Source organism: Penicillium bovifimosum (genome assembly GCF_028826915.1).
Source record: "Penicillium bovifimosum strain IBT 22155 chromosome Unknown utg000005l_segment0_segment0, whole genome shotgun sequence".
NCBI lineage: Eukaryota > Fungi > Ascomycota > Eurotiomycetes > Eurotiales > Aspergillaceae > Penicillium > Penicillium bovifimosum.
In genome coordinates, this window is record NW_026622714.1 from 4,706,214 (window position 1) to 4,726,271 (window position 20,058).

Below are 20,058 nucleotides of genomic sequence, written 5' to 3' on the forward strand. Positions count from 1 at the left end.
TCTCTTCATACCCCATTCCCCGAATCCCAGTCACTTTGAACTAGGTCTTCTTTTTCTCTCACTCTTGTGAAAGTTATCGGTTCAAAATGGCTTTGGAACCGATTTCTGACCGGATCCTTGGATCCAAGAACAAGAAAGTCGCCTACTTCTACGACTCTGATGTGGGCAACTATGCCTATGTCTCGGGCCACCCCATGAAGCCTCATCGCATTCGCATGACCCACAGCTTGGTGATGAACTATGGGCTCTACAAGAAAATGGAGATTTATGTGAGTCAGATGTTTAGACTTCTCGCTTGGAACATTGCTCTAACCTACAAATCCAGCGCGCGAAACCTGCCTCCAAGTATGAGATGACCCAGTTCCACACAGACGAGTATATCGACTTCTTGTCCAAGGTCACGCCAGACAACATGGATCAATTTGCAAAAGAACAAAGCCGCTACAACGTCGGTGACGACTGTCCCGTATTCGACGGCCTTTTCGAGTTCTGCGGGATCAGCGCGGGAGGCAGCATGGAAGGCGCGGCACGACTGAACCGTAACAAATGCGATATCGCTGTCAACTGGGCTGGTGGTCTTCACCACGCCAAGAAGAGCGAAGCAAGTGGTTTCTGCTATGTCAATGGTATGATAAACCTTGCTCTTTCGAAATCAAGGGCCAAAGGACTAACCTCTTACAGATATTGTCCTCGGAATCCTCGAGCTTCTGCGCTTCAAACAGCGAGTCCTTTACGTTGATATCGATGTCCACCATGGCGATGGTGTTGAGGAAGCTTTCTACACGACTGATCGCGTCATGACTTGCTCCTTCCATAAATACGGCGAGTACTTCCCCGGTACCGGTGAGCTCCGTGATATCGGTGTTGGACAAGGCAAAAACTACGCAGTCAACTTCCCTCTCCGCGATGGAATCACAGATGTCACCTACAAGAGCATTTTCGAACCCGTCATCCGGAGCGTGATGGAGTGGTACCGCCCTGAAGCTGTCGTCCTCCAGTGTGGTGGTGACAGTTTGTCCGGAGATCGCTTGGGCTGCTTCAATCTGAGCATGCGTGGACACGCCAACTGTGTCAATTTTGTCAAGAGCTTCGATTTGCCCACCTTGGTTCTTGGGGGTGGTGGTTACACCATGCGCAACGTTGCACGTACCTGGTCTTATGAAACCGGTGTCCTTGTCGGAGAGTCTCTGGAACCTGAGCTTCCATACAACGACTACTATGAGGTAAGAGCCTCCCGCAAATGGAGACGAACTAGTGCTAACTTTGACACAAGTACTTCGCTCCCGACTACCAGCTTGATGTCCGCCCTTCCAACATGGACAACGCCAATACCAAAGAATATCTGGACAAGATTCGCGCGCAAGTCATCGAAAATCTTAAGCGTACTGCGTTCGCCCCGTCAGTTCAGATGACGGATGTGCCTCGGAATCCCATGCTGGATGGCATGGACGACGAGGCTGACGATATTATGGATGACCTTGATGAGGATGAGAACAAAGACAAGCGCTTCACTCAGCGACGATTCGACCAACGCACAGAGAAGGCTGGTGAGCTCAGTGATAGTGAGGATGAAGACGAAAATTCCGCGAACGGTGTTCGTCGCCAGCCAGGCGCCGCTCGCCGCCGGAATCAAACGAACCACCGCAACCTTGAGCCGGAATCTGGGATGGACAGTGCTATCGCAACTCCGCGAAACGCATCATCTGCCGCAGAAGGGGAAACGGATACCGCCGTTGATGCCGCGATGGCTGATGCACCACGCACCGAGCCCGAAGCGCCTTCCGTCGCTCCGGAAGCTTCGCGCGCCGGTGAAACCCCTATGACTGATGCCAATCAGATGGCCGTGGAAACCGAGGACCAGAAGCCTCCCGTCATCCCTCAGTCGGAACTCCCCGCTCGTGATGAAGATACCACCATGGAGGATGCGGAACCCACTGCCTCAGAACAGATTCAAGCCCCGGCGGTAACTGGTGAGGATAAATCTCTCGTCGAGAGCTCGGTTGCATCTCCTCTGAAACATCAGTCACCTTCTAACGAGGCTACCGGTCCTACTACTGGGGAAGGAGCCGAAGCCTCTGCGCCTGCCGCGGAACCTGAGGCACCAGTAACCAAGGAAGAGGGCCCGGAATACACAGAGCCCAAGAAGGAGTAATGGGACTGTTTTTACAAACAAGACACTATCGGATCTGGCGCAATGGACAATGGCAGAAAGGTGTTATCGGTTTTAACAGCGTGCTTGCATCTTGCTTGGCACTGGGAAGGACGGCATTACTCGTGGCGGATGGCAAGCATTGTGAATTCGCCTCGAGATGGATTGCTAACTTTCCAATCTATTCTTACTTCCATATTCATTTTTATGCTTTATGCTTCTTTTTCCTGTGTTCTTACTTTTGAAATGAATTATTCTATGGAAATCCACGAGGTCAACATGTAAACAATGCGCTAGAAGTGGTAATACGATTGAGAGTCAATGCCTGAGGCAGAACATCTCAGTGCTATTCCCAATCGGGTTAGAGTTAGGGCAAAGTCGATGGGTCCAGACAGCCAATCACCAGACAACGCCAAGATTTTACGCACTTTGCCCACTAAGCGAGAAAGCACACCTCCAGTTTGGATCCTCGACGTTCGACCTCTTGTCGCCAACCCTTTTCACCCAACTTAGTCCCCGTGATACCTAGCCATCATGTCTAAGAGAGGGTGAGTCCTACACCGATGCCCTCCGTCTCCCATTCGAATCCGACCGATACAGAATTCTCGAAGGACAAAACGCCATCAGCTTTGTGTCGGGAGGATAGAATGGGGCTCGGAGAAGATCAACAAATCGACAGAAGAACGAAGTTAGCTAACGTGTGAATAGTCGTGGCGGTGCCGCCGGCAACAAGCTCAAGATGACTCTCGGTCTGCCTGTGTACGTCTACCAATTCCTTTACCGTTTAGTCTGTTTCCCTCGAAAATGCGCCTTCTTGCCCGCCGGATTCTGTTTCCAATCGATCAACGATCTCAAATGAACACACAATACCCACCGACAATTATACCACAAAGATCGAATACGAAAAGAACGAAGAACGGCGGCGGAAGAAGGAAAGCAAATTTGGGGAAACAGCATGCGAAAAATAAAAAGTTATGCCGACGTCTAGAACAACCTCACTAACGGATCCGTTTCGTCGAACAGTGGCGCCGTGATGAACTGCTGCGACAACTCCGGTGCTCGCAACCTGTACATCATCTCCGTCAAGGGTATCGGTGCCCGCCTGAACCGTCTCCCCGCTGCCGGTGTCGGAGACATGGTCATGGCCACCGTCAAGAAGGGAAAGCCCGAGCTCCGCAAGAAGGTCATGCCCGCTGTTGTCGTCCGCCAGAGCAAGCCCTGGCGCCGCCCCGACGGTATCTACCTGTACTTCGAGGACAACGCAGGTGTTATCGTCAACGCCAAGGGTGAGATGAAGGGTTCCGCCATTACCGGTCCCGTCGGAAAGGAAGCTGCTGAGCTCTGGCCCGTACGTTTTTCCCCTGCCCTGCTTTTTCGAAAGGAAATTCTTTATTCCTATGTGAACATCTGATACTGACTGTTTTTTTTTTAGCGTATTGCCTCCAACTCCGGTGTCGTCATGTAAAGAGAGAAAATCCCGAATTTTAAAGAAAAAGAACGATACCAAACATCAAATCTGCTTGGGACCTGGAATGCGGTGCATATGAGACCATAGGATTAAAATGCGAGCTGGACATTTGGTGTCCTTTTGACGAAATCCAACTGTTTTTTATTTATAAAGCCGGTCTTATCCTACGTGTTACTGCTCCCTCCCCTTTGCTGACGATCGAAAGTATCACTATTAAACTGCCGTGGCCTTCTGCGTCTTGTCTTAGGGCTGGCTGCCTGGCTTAAGGCTTTAGGCAAGCTTGTATGGGAGGGGACTTGGTCCTGTTTGGTCGTTCTTTGTCCAAATTATGAACTCTGATATGACCACCGAATGACTCGATGTAGACTCGTAGTTGATCCTATCCAGCTGTATCTCTGCATGGCTGTTCCTCACGTCATCCATTGTACAAAGTAGTTCTATGTCTCACGACCACCGGACACCTACTTATGTGTTTCCATCTGGGATCATGAACTATCTCCAATACAATATCTGTGATATGTTCGAGGTGCATCCATGCAACCGCTTGATGTACAATGCCATTAATATAACAAAAACGCAAATACACAAATCATTTCTTCTGTACAACCTGGCTCTTGTCTGTCTGGGCCATACTCGCAGCTGGCTTCGACCAAACACCGACCAAGAACGAAAGCATCGCCACGACCAGCGTCACCAGGACAAGAACATGAACCGCCCACCAGATATGCTGGACACCAGCCGGACACATAGTAATCTCATAGCTCCATTCGCCAGCTCCTTGATCAAACCACGCCGAAAGTAGACCAGCGTTTCCACCGAATTCGCCCATCATCGAGCGCAGCGTCACCTCCCTTATAGAGGGTTCCTCAATATGCCGGCTATCGAAGCGCTTCGCATCCCATTTCCAGCCTTTCTCATCCTCCTCGTCACCTGCAGTGCGGTTGACATAATGAACAACGTCACAACCAGTGTGATCATGGCCTGTAAGAATAAGCCCATTCCGACCCTGACCACCAGCAACCGCGTTCTCATTCCCACTCAGCCCAAAGACACCCTGCAGGATGCCACTTGCGCTGAGCGCATCGCTGAGGTGGTTCTGTTCCTTGAGACCACCTTCAAGCCAACGGGGTACACCATCTGGCCCGGCCTCGTCGTCCAAGTCGTGGAATGAGAAGAATGGCCCGTCAGTGCATATCCCTTCTTCCTTGTGCATGGGCAGATGTGTCAGAAGTAGCGTAAACGCCGACCGGTCCTCGACCGGCGCGAGCCGCTCAGCGATCAACTCATTCAAATACGCATACGTCTGGCTCTGGATCTCGGAAGAAAGCACAGGCGTATCAAACATGAGCGAATTGAGGTTAATCAGATGCAAAGTGGGCACAACAACCCCAGACGCAGACGGAGATTCGACGGCCGGATGCTCGAAGCGTATATCCCAATTCGCACGCCCAAATACACGCTCGAACCGCTCCATCCGCGCCTCGCTGATATCACCCGCATACCCGATGTCATGGTTTCCCGCCACATTGATCAACCGCCGAGCCCATGTCCCGTCTCCGCGCAAGGGTTCCGTGGGCGGCATCTTGTCTTCGGCGCTTTGGCTGAAGCCGGCTACACCGGTACGGGTGATGGTATCGTCGACGCGCTCCGCGCCGCGGAAGACACGGTTCCAGTAGCGGTGTCCGCGCGTGGCGAACTCGTCGTCTGAGATCCATTGGCTGCCGACTAGGTCGCCGAGGACGGTTGTGTGGGTCGGCCGGGTCCACAAGAATAGGGTGCGGTAGATGTGGGCGAGGTAGTAGTCGTTTCCGAAGAGGTCTAGGCGTTTCACGGCTGAGTTGAAGGAGCGCGGGATATCTTCTGTTGCGAGGGTCTGGAGGCTTGTTGTTATTGTTGAGAGGACTTCGGTGTTTAGCAGTGTGGTGCTGTTGCTGATTGAGTCCTGGACGGTGCGCCAGTGGTGTTGGAGACGGGGGTATAAGTCATATTCGGGGAAGGGGAGGGAGGTGTCGCCCTCTAGTTGGGGGTCGGCGAGGACGAGGAGTCTGAAGATGGCGGGTTCAGGGCCCTCTGTAGTTGGGATGTTTAGGTGTTGAAGGAGTGTGTTGATCACCGCATTGGTTCCTGGGGACTGCTTCGTGTTTGACTGGGTGTCAGGTGGGAGAGGAAAGGCGCATCCTTTGAAGACTGGGTAGAGATAGAGGTAAACAGTGGCGGTCACTGCCAGGGGAAGAAGGAGCGCAAGGAGGCGGGAGAGCAGCCCGCGGAGGAACATGTGGATCAATCTATAATGACAGGAAGGGGTATGTTATAAAGACATGTACAGCATGTTGACGATGTGGAAAGGAGAAAAGTGCGGACCGCTAATCGATAACGACGGGAGGTGATACTATGCCCGGGGTCGCCTATGCCCGATTGGGGGGTACAAGATCTACACGTACCTAAAATCTAAAGAGAACAATCAAAGTCAACAGGGTCTAGGTCGTTAGCTATTGATACTATCTCTATCAGGAGAAATGATCAAGCTATGCGGGGTACCTGCTAAGTAGTGGGAGGTACATGCACTCGTGGTGAACACTAGTAGTTATATACTTGCAACTACGATGGATGTACGGTGCAGCGACAGGCAATGAAAGAACTGTTATATAAATTATATCTACAGGTCCGAGCTATTAGTATAAAGCACGCGTAGTCAACTTCGTGTCCATAAGCCAAATACTCCCTAAATCCCCCGCGAAACGTACCTGCAATGACGAGCGCGAGTCAACAAAGGGAAGAAGTTTGAGCGAGGGGTATATCACATAGAACGCCAGCAAAGCGAAACAAACATAAAGCAAGAGACATAAATGGCCAAAGAAGCTCTTCAAAACAATTAAAGCAAGATCCAAGGGTATGATCACTTAGATTCTGTCTTCGCCAAAGGATCCGGAAGCAGCGCCGCATGGAAATCTCCAGGAAGATTGGATACAGGCCGTTCCTGCTCCTCGTCTTCATTGTCGTTCAAATCGCTGTTAGTGTCGTCAAATGAGTTGGCAATGTAAGCCGGTGGAAGGTTCAGGCCATCGATTTGGAGACCCGAATCTTCTTCTTCCTCATCGATAGTCTGCTCGGTCTTGGTGTTGCCCGAAGCAGGAGTCAGATCTGGCGGCCGCTGGTTCATCAGGCGGGCTTGCTTCAAGCTGATGGTCTTTTGCTTGTTGGTAGACTCCACTGCTTGGCCCAGATCACGTTCGATGGTCGCTTTCATCAATGCGCCCATCCACAGACGACCCTGCTGGACATTGTCAACCTGGAAGTAGTGAGTGGCGGGCTTGGTGAACTGGACGGCGCGCGAGTTCTTCGGGGGCACAAGCTTGAAGAAGAACGGTCCACTGCCGTCCTTGCTCGTGAGCGACTGAATGACCGAGGGAGTGGTGAGCTTGTGGCTACCAGAGCCTTCGGCGGTATTGTTGGCATTGGCGGGCAGTGCAGTTGAACCGGTGATGGTTGCGTGCAAAGCGATAATGGGGTCTTGGTCCGCTCGCAGAACCCGGTGAGCAGTAATATCGATCAAGCCTCTCTCTTCAGTGTCATCCTCGGAGTAGTAATAGGACAAGCGACGACCCCGCAGGACAAACAAACGCGGTTTCCAGGTGGTCATCAAGTTGGAGGATCTCTTTTTCATCCATCCACTATAATCACAGCCTTCCATCTGCTCTGCGGGTGTCTTCTTCTCAAGGCCCCGGGTATACGCACTGGTTTCCTTCTTGGACTTGACGGTTCGAGGACGAACCACAAATCCTTGTTTGTCGAAGGCAGCCTTGCCGGATCCATCTGTGCTGTGCCTCTCCGAGCTCTTCGATGTCGCCGATGGAGTGGTAGACCCGGTGCGAGCAGAGGTGGGATCTGAATCCCGCGGCGAATCAGGCGCAGAAGTCTCTGGCTTCTTCCCAACGACGTCGGAAATGGCTCGAAGACCCATGGCTCGGCGAAACTTGGGCCCAGCGTTCTTCAGTGGCTGGAATTGCAACGGCGCCGCTCTAGCAGAAGGGCCTTCCAAATCCTTACTGCCGCCCACCCGAGAGAAATTGGCGAAGAACCCACCACTACCCTTGCTGTCGCTGGTTGAGGACTGAGGGTTGCTCCCAGCTCTGTCCGACGACAGGCGCGTGCTCAAGCTCCGCAGACGACTTTTCGGGGGTGTGCTGTGGTAGGCTTGAGCCGCGGGAGACACATGCTTTGCTGCCTCGCGGATCGAGTCAACACTGCCGATGCGAGACTGGCGCTTCGCTGGCGATATCACTCTATATTGGTCGTCTGCATAGCTCGACTTTCGCGAGTGATTGTTCATGCTGCCGGCGGCGGCGGACGCCCGTTTCTGGAGATGTCGGCGGGTTCGGCGCGAGTCAACCTCGGTCCCGGAGAAGTAGCCCCGATCCAGGTCATCAATCTGATCCGGGGTGCTTTGATAGGAATTGGTGTACGAATCAGACTCAGCCGTTAGCGGTCCACCCCGGAAGCCAGAAGTAGTGCCCATCGAGGTTCCTGGGCGGGCAGGCATGGTTTGTGGGCCGGAATTTAGAGTCCAGGACCGGTCAAATGAGGGATTCTTGTGATGATGGCCGTTGAAAACCGTATCTGACATGCCGCGTTGGGTTGCGTCAATAGATGAATGACGGCGCGTGTGATTAAGTTCACGGATCGAGGCCGCGGACATTCTCCTTGATGGATCATTGTTAAACGGAGGGGTGTGTGGTGTCATGGGCGAGCTATTGTTGCTGGCGAGCCGTGGGTGCTGTACAGGTGCAGAGGCCCGAGGGTACCCAGCGCCGGTCTTGTCTGACAAGGTCGGAATCCGAGGAAGCAGTGGACCGGTGTGTCCAGCGCGGGACGTTGCGCGGTCTTCGGAAGGCGAAGGACCCGAGAAACCGGAGGAGATGGAACCTCTCGCGCCTGGGTACTGACCGAAGCCTTTGGTGTCTTCTTGGAAGGCCTTGATCTTGTGCCAAGTTTTGAGCCGCTTGCCCATGACTCCAAAGTCGAATTCTTTCATAAAAATGAAATCCTGGTCCATGTCAAGCAGCACATCGCCAGTGATTTCTTGTTCTTCGAAGATGTCGCAATGTTTCGGCTCGATACCGAGCCCGCGCAGGCATCTTGAAGTCTGTGCTTGATCCCAGCCCCGCACCTCCTGCTCCGTTGGGTGATTCTGCTCCTCGTCATCCGTCTCATGGCCGTTGATATAGGAAGCCCTATGACCGATATGACTGCTGTATTCGCTACCCGAATCGTTGATCGTTCTAGGCTCTTGAGTCGAGACGCTATGACGCGGAGTGTTCATATCCGTGATGTGTTCATCGATCACGCTCAACGTCTCGTTCATGACCGGACTGTCCTCGCCGTTTATGTGGTCGCCAATGGGACCCCGGAACGCTTGCTGGATTTCGGCTGCCAGGCTGGGTCGAGGCAATGGAGAAGACGCAGATCGTTGTTGCGCGGGAGAACTGAACTGTGGCGACTGCATATCGGCAGTGCTAGCGTGGCGCGATGCTTGAGGGGTGCTCTGTCCACTTCCAATTGATGCAAACGCCGACTCCCCGGGCACGGGAGATTCCACTTGTGTCGGCGATTCCACCAAGACGGGTGACTCTGCAAGGGCTTTCGGCGGGGCTCCAATTCTGGTAAAATCTGTTGCGCACACATATTAGCCAGTGGGAATGGGCGGGAAGGACGATAGGACGGCGCGCATACTCGCAGGGAAGAGACCTGTCTGTCCCGTCCTCAAGTTCTTTCCCAAGTACCACGCATCTCCAAATCCTTCATCCAACTCCACCAATTCGATCTTATCGCGTGGTAACATGATCAACTCGTCTTCGCCGCGACCGCCAAATTCATCTGGGGAGTGTTAGAGGCGCATTGCAAAGCGGGGGAGTCGGAATATCGGGCTGTCGCACACGACGTCACTTACGAAGAACCTCCAGAATGTCGCCTGGACGAACACCCTGTGGTGGGCCCATGGTAACCATCTCTCAATAGAACCGAGTTTGCGATGGAAGTTCAAAGATTCAAGAAGGCGCAAGACATAGGGCGCAATCGCCCTTTCGGGAGAAAGCGATGCGCAAATTGCAGATTGCAATTTTGCAGAAATTCTCTCGGGGGATGAAGAGAGCAATGTGGTTCCACGAGAAAGGGGAGAGAATGTCGAAAGGAATCTAGAGAAGATTAGAAAGAGATTAGGTTAGCCAACTCGCGGGGCTCGGGAGCACGTACTTCGATCCGAGGTCGAGCTTTGTTTCTTTTTTCTTTATTTTCTTTGAGGTGACAATGGAGATTGAATATCTTATGCGCAGGGTATGGTCGTACGATCTATCATTCCTGGTTCCAAAGCGAAGATGTGTCAGATTCCAGTACTTTGGTTGTGGAATGAGATGTTGGAGGGTCACACACAGACTGTACAGGTTAGAGTTTGAATGGGTTGAGTGGTGTTATTCTTAAGGAAGTGTAGAAAGAAGGAGAGAAGAGAGTGACGTGTAAGGTCGTAAGAGTCTGGACACTGGTAACCGTGGTTGAGATTGTGAAGTCGAGCGGCTGAAGGGGGGGAAGGTGGCACAGGATATGAGTTAAGAGGACAAATCGATTTGATTTAGGAAAGAGAGGTCGACTAGTTAACCTCACTAGATCAGAAGGAACGAGAGATCTATTAACTTACTCCGTCACTACTCGTAAGCTCTCTTAATTTCTCATGCACCCGTCATGCGATGAACCCGGTCATTCTTGCCCAAGCTACCCGATCTACCACTCCGTATGTAGATGGTCAAATAAATAGGAGATTGCAGAGATAGAATGGGATCTTGGTGTAGTTATTATTACTGTGTATATACTATGCCTTTATCTAGTTATAGAACATATTAGCTAGTCACTCATTGTGAGTCTGAACACCAGCCCCATTGATGACCCCGTGAAGGAGAGTTCTGGTCCCCTCCAGTATCTGCATCCCTTTAGACTCCCAACGTTCCTTCCTTATCCTCCCCATCTTCTCCTTCCTCTTCTTCTGTTCTTCTGCCTCGCTCTTTCCTTTCTATTTCAAAATCTATACCTAACATGGTGTCTAAGCGCTAACTGAAGATCTCTTTGTTTGCATCTTGGCAAACATAGCTACACCTTATAAAAAGGGACCGGAATACTTGCTTACCTACAAAATATCCCATTCTACACAATGGTACTCAGGTACTCAGTGTCATTGGAATCATGGTGTCACCAAACCTCATCGACCTGGTGCTTATCATATGGAAGAATCCAACACCACGGCTCATTTATTTCTAGGCGGCGTGCGGAGGGACTGGATGGGCCGGCACACAGATGGCCCGCACGCCGGAACTATTCCACGAGTTAATCGTCAAGCTCGGGCCCCAACTTCTTCCCTTCCTCAGTCTACTTTAATGTCCACCGTCACGTCGGGTGAAAATCCCCGAACTCAACATGATTCAGGCCCTGCAATTCACCCGGCAAAATCTGCGACCCCAGCGACAGGGCTTCCCTCACCCGTTCCCACAGATCCTGAACCGATTCCCTTGAGCACCGATGCAATAGTCGCCAATATCCCCTCTACACTGCCGCCAAACCCAGCCCAGAGTACGGCGCAGCGAGGAGATGATAAACGGATGGCGATACAATCCCCTTCGAACGGGTCCACGATGGAACAACCTATGGCCCAAAGCACTCTACCGGTAGCCAACCGGTCTCAGACAAACTCGCCTTTGGACAGAGGTCTCATGGAACAAAGAGTCTCGGGCCAAACTGAACAGCAGCTGCAGGGCGATGCGCCCGCACCCATTTCCGATGAGATCTGGGAGCTATGGGCTGCCCAAATGGATCTTTTGACAAATAATCTGCAAGCAGAGGGAGCCCTGTCTCCTGTGAACCCAACGGCAAACAATATTGTCCAGCCTCGGATTGACTTGTTACGCCAGGCCCTCAATCACAAAGACTCATTCTATTTGGTGGTGCATCAGTTGTACTGTGAATATAGTACCGATCCTAATAGAGTCGACCTATCAGGCACACAAAACCTCGTGCCTCTTTTGGAAGACAACAGGAAAATGCATCCTGCTGCCACGATTTCATTTGCAAATTTCCCATCGGCACCATATAATCTGATGCAACAGCCATGGTATCATCTGGTGCTGAGCAAAATAGATCCGTTTCTAGCACGGCTTGCTACTAGCTGGAGAGATTTCTGGGTCGGGGCCACGCATCCACCATTGGTGACGGAACTTTGGTCGAAGCTACAATTACCATCTCCGATATTGATGACTGTGATGTTCATGTTTGTTTCCCGGCGCCTTCATGATGAGGCTTATATCAAACCCCTGATGAAGCTGTTTTGGCGGGATTATGAGTTATGCAAAAGGTTTATTGATGCTGGAGTGCCATGCGGTCCGGAACTGGAACCTTCGAATCGCTGGTTGATCACCGTGTATCGCAAGTATCCACGCCTACCTACTAGTCAGTCTCAGTCTCCACGTCTGCCTGATCTGGCAAACGCCAGGACTGATCAGACCCAACCCTCATTCTCTCCTAGCACTTCCCATCTAAGGCCTCAAATTGCTCAGACGACGCATCGGAATGCCGGAGCGACGATGCCGCGTCGTCTTGGATCTGCTACCAACACACATACCGCACCTGTCCGAAGGTCAGCTGGTAGACCCTACGCTGGGTACTTTAGCTCAAATCCGCCCCAGGGTCAGGTCACGGGTGCTGTTGGTTTGTCACCGGAATATGGTCCCGTGAACGCTGCCCGAATGCAGAACTCCTATCCTTACTATGTCCATTTTCCACAAGGTCAAGGACAACCACAAGGCCAAGGATACTGGCTTCAGATGCATGACCCTCAAGTGCAGATGATAGCACTGGGACAGGCGCCTCCTTCGCAGATGTGTCAAAGTCCGCAGATGCCACAGGGACAGCGACTGCAGCCCCCAAATGCCACAACACCGACAGTGCCCACTCATCTTGTCCTGCAATCGAACACTGTCTCTTCAACACACTCGCCCCAGTCACCGGCACTCCTGTCCGCCATCCGCACCATATCCACCCCCACCGCCCAACAATCACTACCACCACGACCTCCTCATGATCAACACATCCGACAACATTCGCCTACTTCAAACGCACATTTCCCATCAAACCTACATACGCCACCTTCAGAGACACCGACCTTACAAAAAGTGTCCAACTCACTGTTGCTTCCGCCACCAGGCCACCGAGCACCAATGACCGTGAATGCGAATCCACTGCGGATAGGTCTACACGTGGCTGATCTTCGCGATCCGATAAAAAGAGTTGTGAGGGAAGACTCAAAAGGGAGTGAAATTGAGACTGGCTTGTGGGCCTACGCCGACTCTTTTCTTGTACAGCCAACCGTTATCGATCCTGGCCAGGCTAAATACACCTGGACCTTCTCTCTCACACCAGATGAGCGCCAAAGATTTCCAATGATCGTTCAGGGAACACGGGGCCGGCGTTCAGTTTGGACTTTCAAGCCCGGCTGCCGGCATTATCGCTTGCGAAGCCTTCGTGTTCCTGACAACCCAGATACTGTAACGGAGCGGTCGTGGTATTTGGCGAGCACCGTCTGGCCCAGTGTCTTGTACGTGTTTGTGAACAACAAAGAGCTCTACGTGCGCCGAAAAGTTCACAACGAAAAGGATCTTCCTCTGGACCTCACTGAGCACCTCCAAAGCGGTGAGAACACCTTAGAGGTTCATTTTCTCTTGGGCCCGGACGAGTGCAACAACACCAAGTATGTCTTCGGAGTGGAAGTCCTGCAGATCGATGAGTTCGACAATATCCTCAGCCAAGTCCAATCCATTCCAGCGGCCGATTCTCGCGCAGCTATCCAAAAGCGTCTCTCCCCAATCACCGATGACGACGACCTGGCCGTTGTCACCGACAACATCACAATCGGCCTAGTTGACCCATTCATGGCTCGCATCTTCGATGTCCCCGTTCGGTCTCGGAAATGTGAGCACCACGAATGCTTCGACCGCGACACTTTCATTCGAACCCGCATATCCGTATCCGGTCAGGCACCATTATACGATAACTGGCGGTGCCCGATTTGCAAAGCAGATGCACGCCCGCGTTTTTTGGTCGTCGATGAGTTCCTCGCTGAAGTGCACGCCGAGCTCGCCCGTACAAATCGACTCGACACAGCTACCGCGATTCGGTTCAAAGCTGATGGAACATGGACTCTGAGGGTCGACACTGACGAGGCCTCCGGCTCTAACCCCTTGAAGCGAAAGGCTGATGACTCCGGCGACCCTGCAGCCCCTAATGCATTGCGCCCCAAGAGTGAAACAATCAGCGCTAGCCCCGCGGTTCGCAGCCAAGAACCCGAGATCATTGAATTGGACTAAAATGCTCGATGATGGGCACTGGTCTACGAAAGTTTCATGCATTTCGTTACTCTAATGAGTCTGTCCTTCCAGTATCTCACATTTATTTTTTGCATGCATTTGGAAAGAGATACCCCTATTGCGCGCTTTTCAAATGCTTTGTTTTGCTTATTCTGTCATTACTGGCGTTTCGGGAACTGTTTGAAACGGCGATGACCTGGGATGTCTCTACTATGTATTCCTGGCGGCTTTGTGATAGGTACAAGAGTATCCATACTAAAAAAAGTCTTCTGCCATGGTGTAATGGCTGCTTATCCCTAAGTACCTGTATCTACTACATCTCTTGACCCAACGTCAAAATCTACACAAGCACAGTCTCTGGTGTCAACATTAGATTATACAGCATATATTATATTGGGCATTTAGATATAGTACACCAAGTGCCGGGAAGTAAGGAAGAGACTACTTTCTGACTCTCCGAACATGACTGACGAGGTTCTCAATGACACCCTCGAAAGCCTCCTTTTCACCAACAAGCCCATCCCGCCGCTTAAGCCAGTGCTCCAACACAAAGCTAGCGCGCTGCGCAGCCTGTTCCAATTCCTGGACATGCAGCTTCAACTCTGCATCCGTGAGACCGCTCAGCGCGGCATCTGTAGTGGCGCACAGTCGCCGGACCGCAGAAAGGTCTATTTCCGGTGCCGGCGGCGCGCCACGACGAGACGTAGTCTTGTGGCGGGAGGTAGCTTGTCCCTTGTCGGCGTTGGCGTTGTCGCCTTCCTCTTTGCGGGCTTGGCTGCCAGAGCGGGCGCCGGGGCTTTTGGCGCCGGTGCCTTCAAGGTCGATCGAGGGGAGGATGAGCTTTTTCTGTTTGGAGGCTGGGAGGATCTCGTCCAGATCAACGGGCACGCCTAGGGATACGAGGAAGAGCCGGCGAATGCGGGATTTCACCCAGTTTTGGGGTTGGAGGGGCGGTGGTGCGACGAGCTGGGACCAGAGGGAGAGGGAGCGGTCGGTGCTAAAGATTGCGGAGGAGTCTGGGATTGGCTCGAGGGCTGGGAGAGAGCTTAGGTCTTGGGTTGCGGGGAAGAGGGTGTTGAGGGTGTCCTGGAGGGAATCGATGAGTTCGGAGGTGGATTTGAAGGTGTCGAAGTCGGTGAGAGGTGGAGGGGGCGCATGGGTTTGCTGTGGTGTCGCGGTTCCGTCTGGGAAAGGTTCCTCTGCACTGGGCTCTTGGAAGCCGTCGTCGAAGTCCCCGAAGTCATCGTCTTCCATGTCTTCTTGTTCTTCTACAAATTCGTCAAAATCATCCCCTCCCGCTTGTTGAGTTTCGTGTCCGTGGTCGTCATTCATGTCATTCTCCGATGAGAGGTCTTGGGGCTCCAGGTCTGTGCCGCTTATCGAGGTGTCCGGGACGGTTTCTACCGTATCGGGTAATGCGTCACTTGGTGAGCGTGTGTGAGCTTGCGGGTGCGGTGGCAGGTCTTCATCGGCGGGGTTTGATTCAACCCGCTCGAGACGAGTCTCTGGAATGTCTGGTGTAGACCCTTCGGTCTCAGGGGGCGTATGGTCGTATGCTGGGGGTGTTGGACTCCCGCCTTCGGAATCTGAAGCCTTCATCACCACATCAGGCACAGCGTCGGCGAGTCGTTTCTCATGTGCCAATGTGCCAGGGACTTCACCGTGGCTCGGTTCACCCGGGTCCACCTTCTCAACCACAGTGCGCGGGATGGGCGAGCTGTCGGGGTTTAAGGGTTGCTGGTCTTCTGAGCCCGCGGGGGAATGACCCCGGCTGTGTGACCCTTCTGGTACAATCTCAATCTCATCAGGAACTGCATCCTGCTCCCTCTTTTCAAATGCTGCTGTGCCGGGGACCTCGCCGTGTTGAGTGCTGCTGTCAACCCTCTCGACTCGAGTTCGTGGGACAGGGGAAGTGCGACCGGATGGTGGTTGTGAGTCGTGTGAGGGAATGCCCTCACTGGCATCTGAGAAATGTTCGTCGTCGCTTTCCGAGACTGTTGAAGACAGAGTCAATGGAATGATTCTTGAAATCGTATAGTAGTAGGGTTACTTACTGTGGTCACCAGCTCCTGGATCTTGTAGTTCTGTAGTCCTTCTGGGGGGCTCTAGATGCGAATTGGACGAATCGGACGGCCCCTCCGACATGATTGCAGCTTGTGTTCAGATTGTTAACATGAAAGAAAGGAGACCCAAAATTGAAGAAGTTAAAATACAACGGGGGGCCGTGTGTGTAGTGTGCAGTGACGACAGTTGCGATCGATGTGAGCCCAGAACATTGATTCCTTAGGCATCAATTATTGATATTCTGGCCAGGTTATTGAGGCACTAATTCTGCCTTGAATCCAAGGCGCCAAGGTTTTCCGCGCGCTGCGGGAACTCCTTCCAATTATTATTATCCCGATCTTTGGTCTCTGCCTTCGCCATTCCACCCAAGGCTCATCATCTCCTCCTTTTTTGAAGAGCTTCAGTAGCTTATTGTTGGATCCCCTGATCCATTCCGCAGGCTCACGTCCCTGCTCTGTGTCGTCTGGTGCACCTTGGTCCAGCTTTTTCGTCAAATCTTCCCCCAGCTCGGTCGACCACGCCAACTCAACACCATGCCATTCACCTTCGGTGCCCCAGCCTCCTCTGGAGGCGCCTCCAGTGGAAGTGCATTTGGAGCCGGCAATGCTTTTGGTGCTAACAAGGATAACAATGCGCCTAGCGGTGGCCTCTTCGGAAATGTGGGAGCTTCGACAACTAACACGCCGTTATTTGGAAACGCCACAAGTGGCACAAGCACTCCTAGCTTCGGCAATGCAGGCGCTGCCAATGGTGGTGCATCAAGCTTCAGCTTCGGCGGCAATGCTCAAGGCGGAAGTGGCACGCAGCCCAACTCACTCTTCAACAACCAAACTCCAAACAAGACCACCGAATCAACCACACCTGGTCAGACTGCCGGCGGCGGATTGTTTGGCCAAGGTAAACCAAATAGTTTGTTTGGCGGCGCGGCCCCGACGGCTACTCCTGCTCCCGCGGGAGGATCCATGTTTGGCAACAATTCCACCACCCCTGCTGGGCCCCCTCCGGCCTCCAACCCTCCCAACAGCCTCTTCGGAGCTGCGAAACCCGCTTCCTCGACTACCCCCTCAACCGCTGCGCCGTCGTCGACCCCACCCACCACCTCGCAGTCATCCAGCAACCTCTTTGGAGGTGGAGCTACAACCACGCCAGTGTTCGGAGGTGCCGCACCTGCTGCTACGCCCGCTGGCGGTCTTTTCAGTGGTGTGAACAAGCCAGCTGATTCTACCACTCCCGCGACTTCCGCAGGTACTACTGGCAACCCACTCTTCGGCGGCGCAGCTGGTGCGCAAAGCTCGCAGACGTCCTCTCTTTTCAACAAGCCTGCTGCCTCTGGTGGTGACTCCGCTACCAAGTCTCCTTTCCCATCTCTCGGCGCTCCTGCGTCTACTGCAGGCTCAACCCCTTCACTAGGGGCCCCCGCCACGTCGAGCGCTACTCCTCAAAAGTCCCTATTTCCTGCCACATCAACAACCGCTCCTTCAACTACTCCAGCCGCGGCTCCTACTGGAGGCCTGTTCGGGGCCTCTGCTCCCACAACCACTCCCGGTACAGCAGCCACTGCCGCGCCTACTACTACTGCGCCGGCTGCACCCGCAGGTGGTCTGTTCGGCCAGGCTGCTACTACCCCCTCAACCCAACCAGCGACCACTTCCAGTGCAGGTCTTGGTGGTCTCGGTACTAAGGCTACCACCGCTGGCCCGACTCCCGCCTCGACTGCCACCGCTGCAGGCACTACTGCTTCGGCTGGACCTTCTGCCCTTGGGCAGTCTACTACTGGTCCGGCTCCCCCAGCTCAGTCGCGTTTGAAGAACAAGACCATGGATGAGATCATTACCCGATGGGCCACGGATCTCGGTAAATATCAGAAGGACTTCCGTGAACAGGCGGAGAAGGTTTCCGAGTGGGACCGTTTGCTAGTGGACAATGGTACAAAGGTTCAGAAGCTGTACGGCAGCACTGTCGATGCGGACCGGGCTACCCAAGAGGTGGAGCGCCAGTTGGCAGCAGTGGAGGGTCAACAAGATGAGCTCAGCTCATGGCTGGATCGATACGAGCGTGAAGTTGACGAGATGGTCACCAAGCAGGTGGGCCCTGGAGACTCCCTCCAGGGACCTGACCAGGAGCGTGAGGCAACGTGAGTACCCATTATCAACACTTACAGGATCTTTCATGAAGCTAACAGGGTTATTTAGTTACAAATTGGCTGAGAAGCTCTCCGAGCGTTTGGACGAGATGGGCAAGGATCTTACCAGCATGATCGAAGAGGTCAACGGTGCCTCATCCACATTGACCAAGACCAACAAGGCAGACGAGCCGGTATGTTCCAAATCAGTATCAGTTCGACATTTTCAGAGCTCTTTACTCACGATTCTCCACAGATCTCGCAGATTGTCCGCATTCTCAACTCGCACCTGTCGCAGCTGCAGGTCATCGACATGGGTACCTCCGAGCTACAAGCTAAGCTCGACGCTGCCCAACAGGCAGGCCAATCGATCTCTGCTCGTCTCGGATATGGCTATCCCAACACTGGTGCAGGCAATGACAGCGCCAGTGATGATTTCTACCGGTCATTCATGCAAGGGCGGTAAACGGTTTTGGTTTCTTTAATGATTTGAACTTGGAGTTATCGGCTACTTGGCACCTCGATGTGCTTTGGGGAATGTTCTGTAGTCAGGAAATGTAATAGTCGGTCACAATACTTGCATCCGCTTTGTGATTACTTTCTTTCGTAGGACTCAATGCAAGAGGATCGGGTCGTCTGCTCGCTAATGATAGTTACACTGTTTATGTAGCTTCTGTCGCCATTTGCTGAAATAGAATGCCCAGACTAAGATTCCAGCATGTCCATGATTTCGCGATGCTTCTTCGCAATCTTCTTCTTCATCTGCCAGTGTTTTAGGTGTATTTGTGACGGCGATTCTCCCTTCTTATTCTTGATCGAACGGTCAGCACCCGCTTCGAGTAGCAGTCTGATAACCACTGGATCGTCTCCCTTCGCTGCCTCGTGCAGCGGCGTATAGCCTTCGTCATCCATCAGCTGAACATTAGCCCCTCTCCGCAACAACATTTTCATCTGCTCCAAACAAGCACAGGTACGAGAAAGACGACGATGGTTATACCGTATAACTTCATGGAGTGGTGTCCGGCCCGCCCACGTTCTCTCATCCGGGTCGGCACCATGCAAAAGCAACAACTCGGCCATCTTCCAATACTCTTTTTCGATCACACGATGCAACGGCGAGATATTAGACCCATTGACCCTATTGGCATCTGCACGTCGCTTCAGCAAGAGAGATGTTATGGGGTGTTCCTTCAAACGCGCGGACGGATTACCCTCCCACCCCACCGCCCGAGTCAACGGCGTAAACCCCACAGAAGACAGGGCATCAATAATCTTGCTAACGCGTTTTTGTCGCGTTGGGTGTCTTGGTGCTCTGCTATCAATAGTAGGAGCTCGTTGGGTAATGCGAGGAGAGTCATGGCTGGATAGATGTCGGGGATTAGGGATAATGCCGGGTTAAACGATTGAAGGTTACTGTGTCGACCACAGTATGTTTATGGATCTGAAGTTGTCGTGGACATGGATTTGGAAGGAATGTCCATGGACCCGCTTTATTTATGTGGAGACGGCAGACGGCCAGTGGACGACGTTTTTGTACCTGGTATGTTGGCAGCATTACTGTGTACTACACAGTAGGTGATTGTCTCGGATCAACTGAAGAATTTCTAGAGCAATCAACATTCAAGACCGACTAACAGCTACGAACGTCCAGCACACTACACTAATGCCGAGTCTACTCAATATTACCCCCGAACGGACTACTGAGTTCATGCACAAAGTCATTGGAATGATTATATGCTACCGCGGAGATGTCTTATTTAAGATGCTGAAAACGAAACAATCCCAAGCGGATATGGCGGCTCGCTAGAGAGAAGATGGTATTGTACACAGCAGCTGAAGTAACTCTTGGCGTCAAAGC

General features: G+C 52.7%; 9 protein-coding genes across 9 annotated transcripts; 5 read left to right on the forward strand and 4 right to left on the reverse strand.

Moving 5' to 3' along the window:
• Positions 1-86: 86 nt before the first annotated feature.
• Positions 87-2,152, forward strand: rpdA (histone deacetylase RPD3; the record flags this gene model as incomplete). Its single annotated transcript, XM_056667753.1, has 4 exons — positions 87-269; positions 326-626; positions 682-1,223; positions 1,274-2,152. The coding sequence occupies 4 exons, from the start codon at positions 87-89 to the stop codon at positions 2,150-2,152; spliced, it is 1,905 nt and encodes a 634-aa protein (XP_056521349.1).
• Positions 2,153-2,683: 531 nt separating this feature from the next.
• Positions 2,684-3,614, forward strand: N7515_007010 (60S ribosomal protein uL14; the record flags this gene model as incomplete). Its single annotated transcript, XM_056667754.1, has 4 exons — positions 2,684-2,697; positions 2,858-2,908; positions 3,173-3,497; positions 3,582-3,614. 4 exons carry the CDS (start codon positions 2,684-2,686, stop codon positions 3,612-3,614), a joined length of 423 nt encoding a protein of 140 aa, XP_056521350.1.
• Positions 3,615-4,206: 592 nt separating this feature from the next.
• Positions 4,207-5,892, reverse strand: N7515_007011 (uncharacterized protein; the record flags this gene model as incomplete). Its single annotated transcript, XM_056667755.1, has 1 exon — positions 4,207-5,892. One exon carries the CDS (start codon positions 5,890-5,892, stop codon positions 4,207-4,209), a length of 1,686 nt encoding a protein of 561 aa, XP_056521351.1.
• Positions 5,893-6,513: 621 nt separating this feature from the next.
• Positions 6,514-9,622, reverse strand: N7515_007012 (putative polarized growth protein (Boi2); the record flags this gene model as incomplete). Its single annotated transcript, XM_056667756.1, has 3 exons — positions 6,514-9,284; positions 9,348-9,491; positions 9,565-9,622. 3 exons carry the CDS (start codon positions 9,620-9,622, stop codon positions 6,514-6,516), a joined length of 2,973 nt encoding a protein of 990 aa, XP_056521352.1.
• A 1,260-nt stretch (positions 9,623-10,882) lies between these two features.
• On the forward strand, positions 10,883-14,014 carry N7515_007013 (MIZ zinc finger domain protein; the record flags this gene model as incomplete). Its single annotated transcript, XM_056667757.1, has 1 exon — positions 10,883-14,014. The coding sequence occupies one exon, from the start codon at positions 10,883-10,885 to the stop codon at positions 14,012-14,014; it is 3,132 nt and encodes a 1,043-aa protein (XP_056521353.1).
• A 441-nt stretch (positions 14,015-14,455) lies between these two features.
• Positions 14,456-16,159, reverse strand: N7515_007014 (DUF5102 domain-containing protein; the record flags this gene model as incomplete). Its single annotated transcript, XM_056667758.1, has 2 exons — positions 14,456-16,008; positions 16,069-16,159. The coding sequence occupies 2 exons, from the start codon at positions 16,157-16,159 to the stop codon at positions 14,456-14,458; spliced, it is 1,644 nt and encodes a 547-aa protein (XP_056521354.1).
• Positions 16,160-16,611: 452 nt separating this feature from the next.
• On the forward strand, positions 16,612-18,666 carry N7515_007015 (putative nucleoporin Nsp1; the record flags this gene model as incomplete). The annotated part of the gene is made up of 3 exons (XM_056667759.1): positions 16,612-18,212; positions 18,271-18,394; positions 18,457-18,666. 3 exons carry the CDS (start codon positions 16,612-16,614, stop codon positions 18,664-18,666), a joined length of 1,935 nt encoding a protein of 644 aa, XP_056521355.1.
• Positions 18,667-18,905: 239 nt separating this feature from the next.
• Positions 18,906-19,145, reverse strand: N7515_007016 (ankyrin; the record flags this gene model as incomplete). Its single annotated transcript, XM_056667760.1, has 1 exon — positions 18,906-19,145. The coding sequence occupies one exon, from the start codon at positions 19,143-19,145 to the stop codon at positions 18,906-18,908; it is 240 nt and encodes a 79-aa protein (XP_056521356.1).
• Positions 19,146-19,658: 513 nt separating this feature from the next.
• On the forward strand, positions 19,659-20,007 carry N7515_007017 (uncharacterized protein; the record flags this gene model as incomplete). The annotated part of the gene is made up of 2 exons (XM_056667761.1): positions 19,659-19,740; positions 19,838-20,007. 2 exons carry the CDS (start codon positions 19,659-19,661, stop codon positions 20,005-20,007), a joined length of 252 nt encoding a protein of 83 aa, XP_056521357.1.
• Between the last annotated feature and the right edge of the window lie 51 nt (positions 20,008-20,058).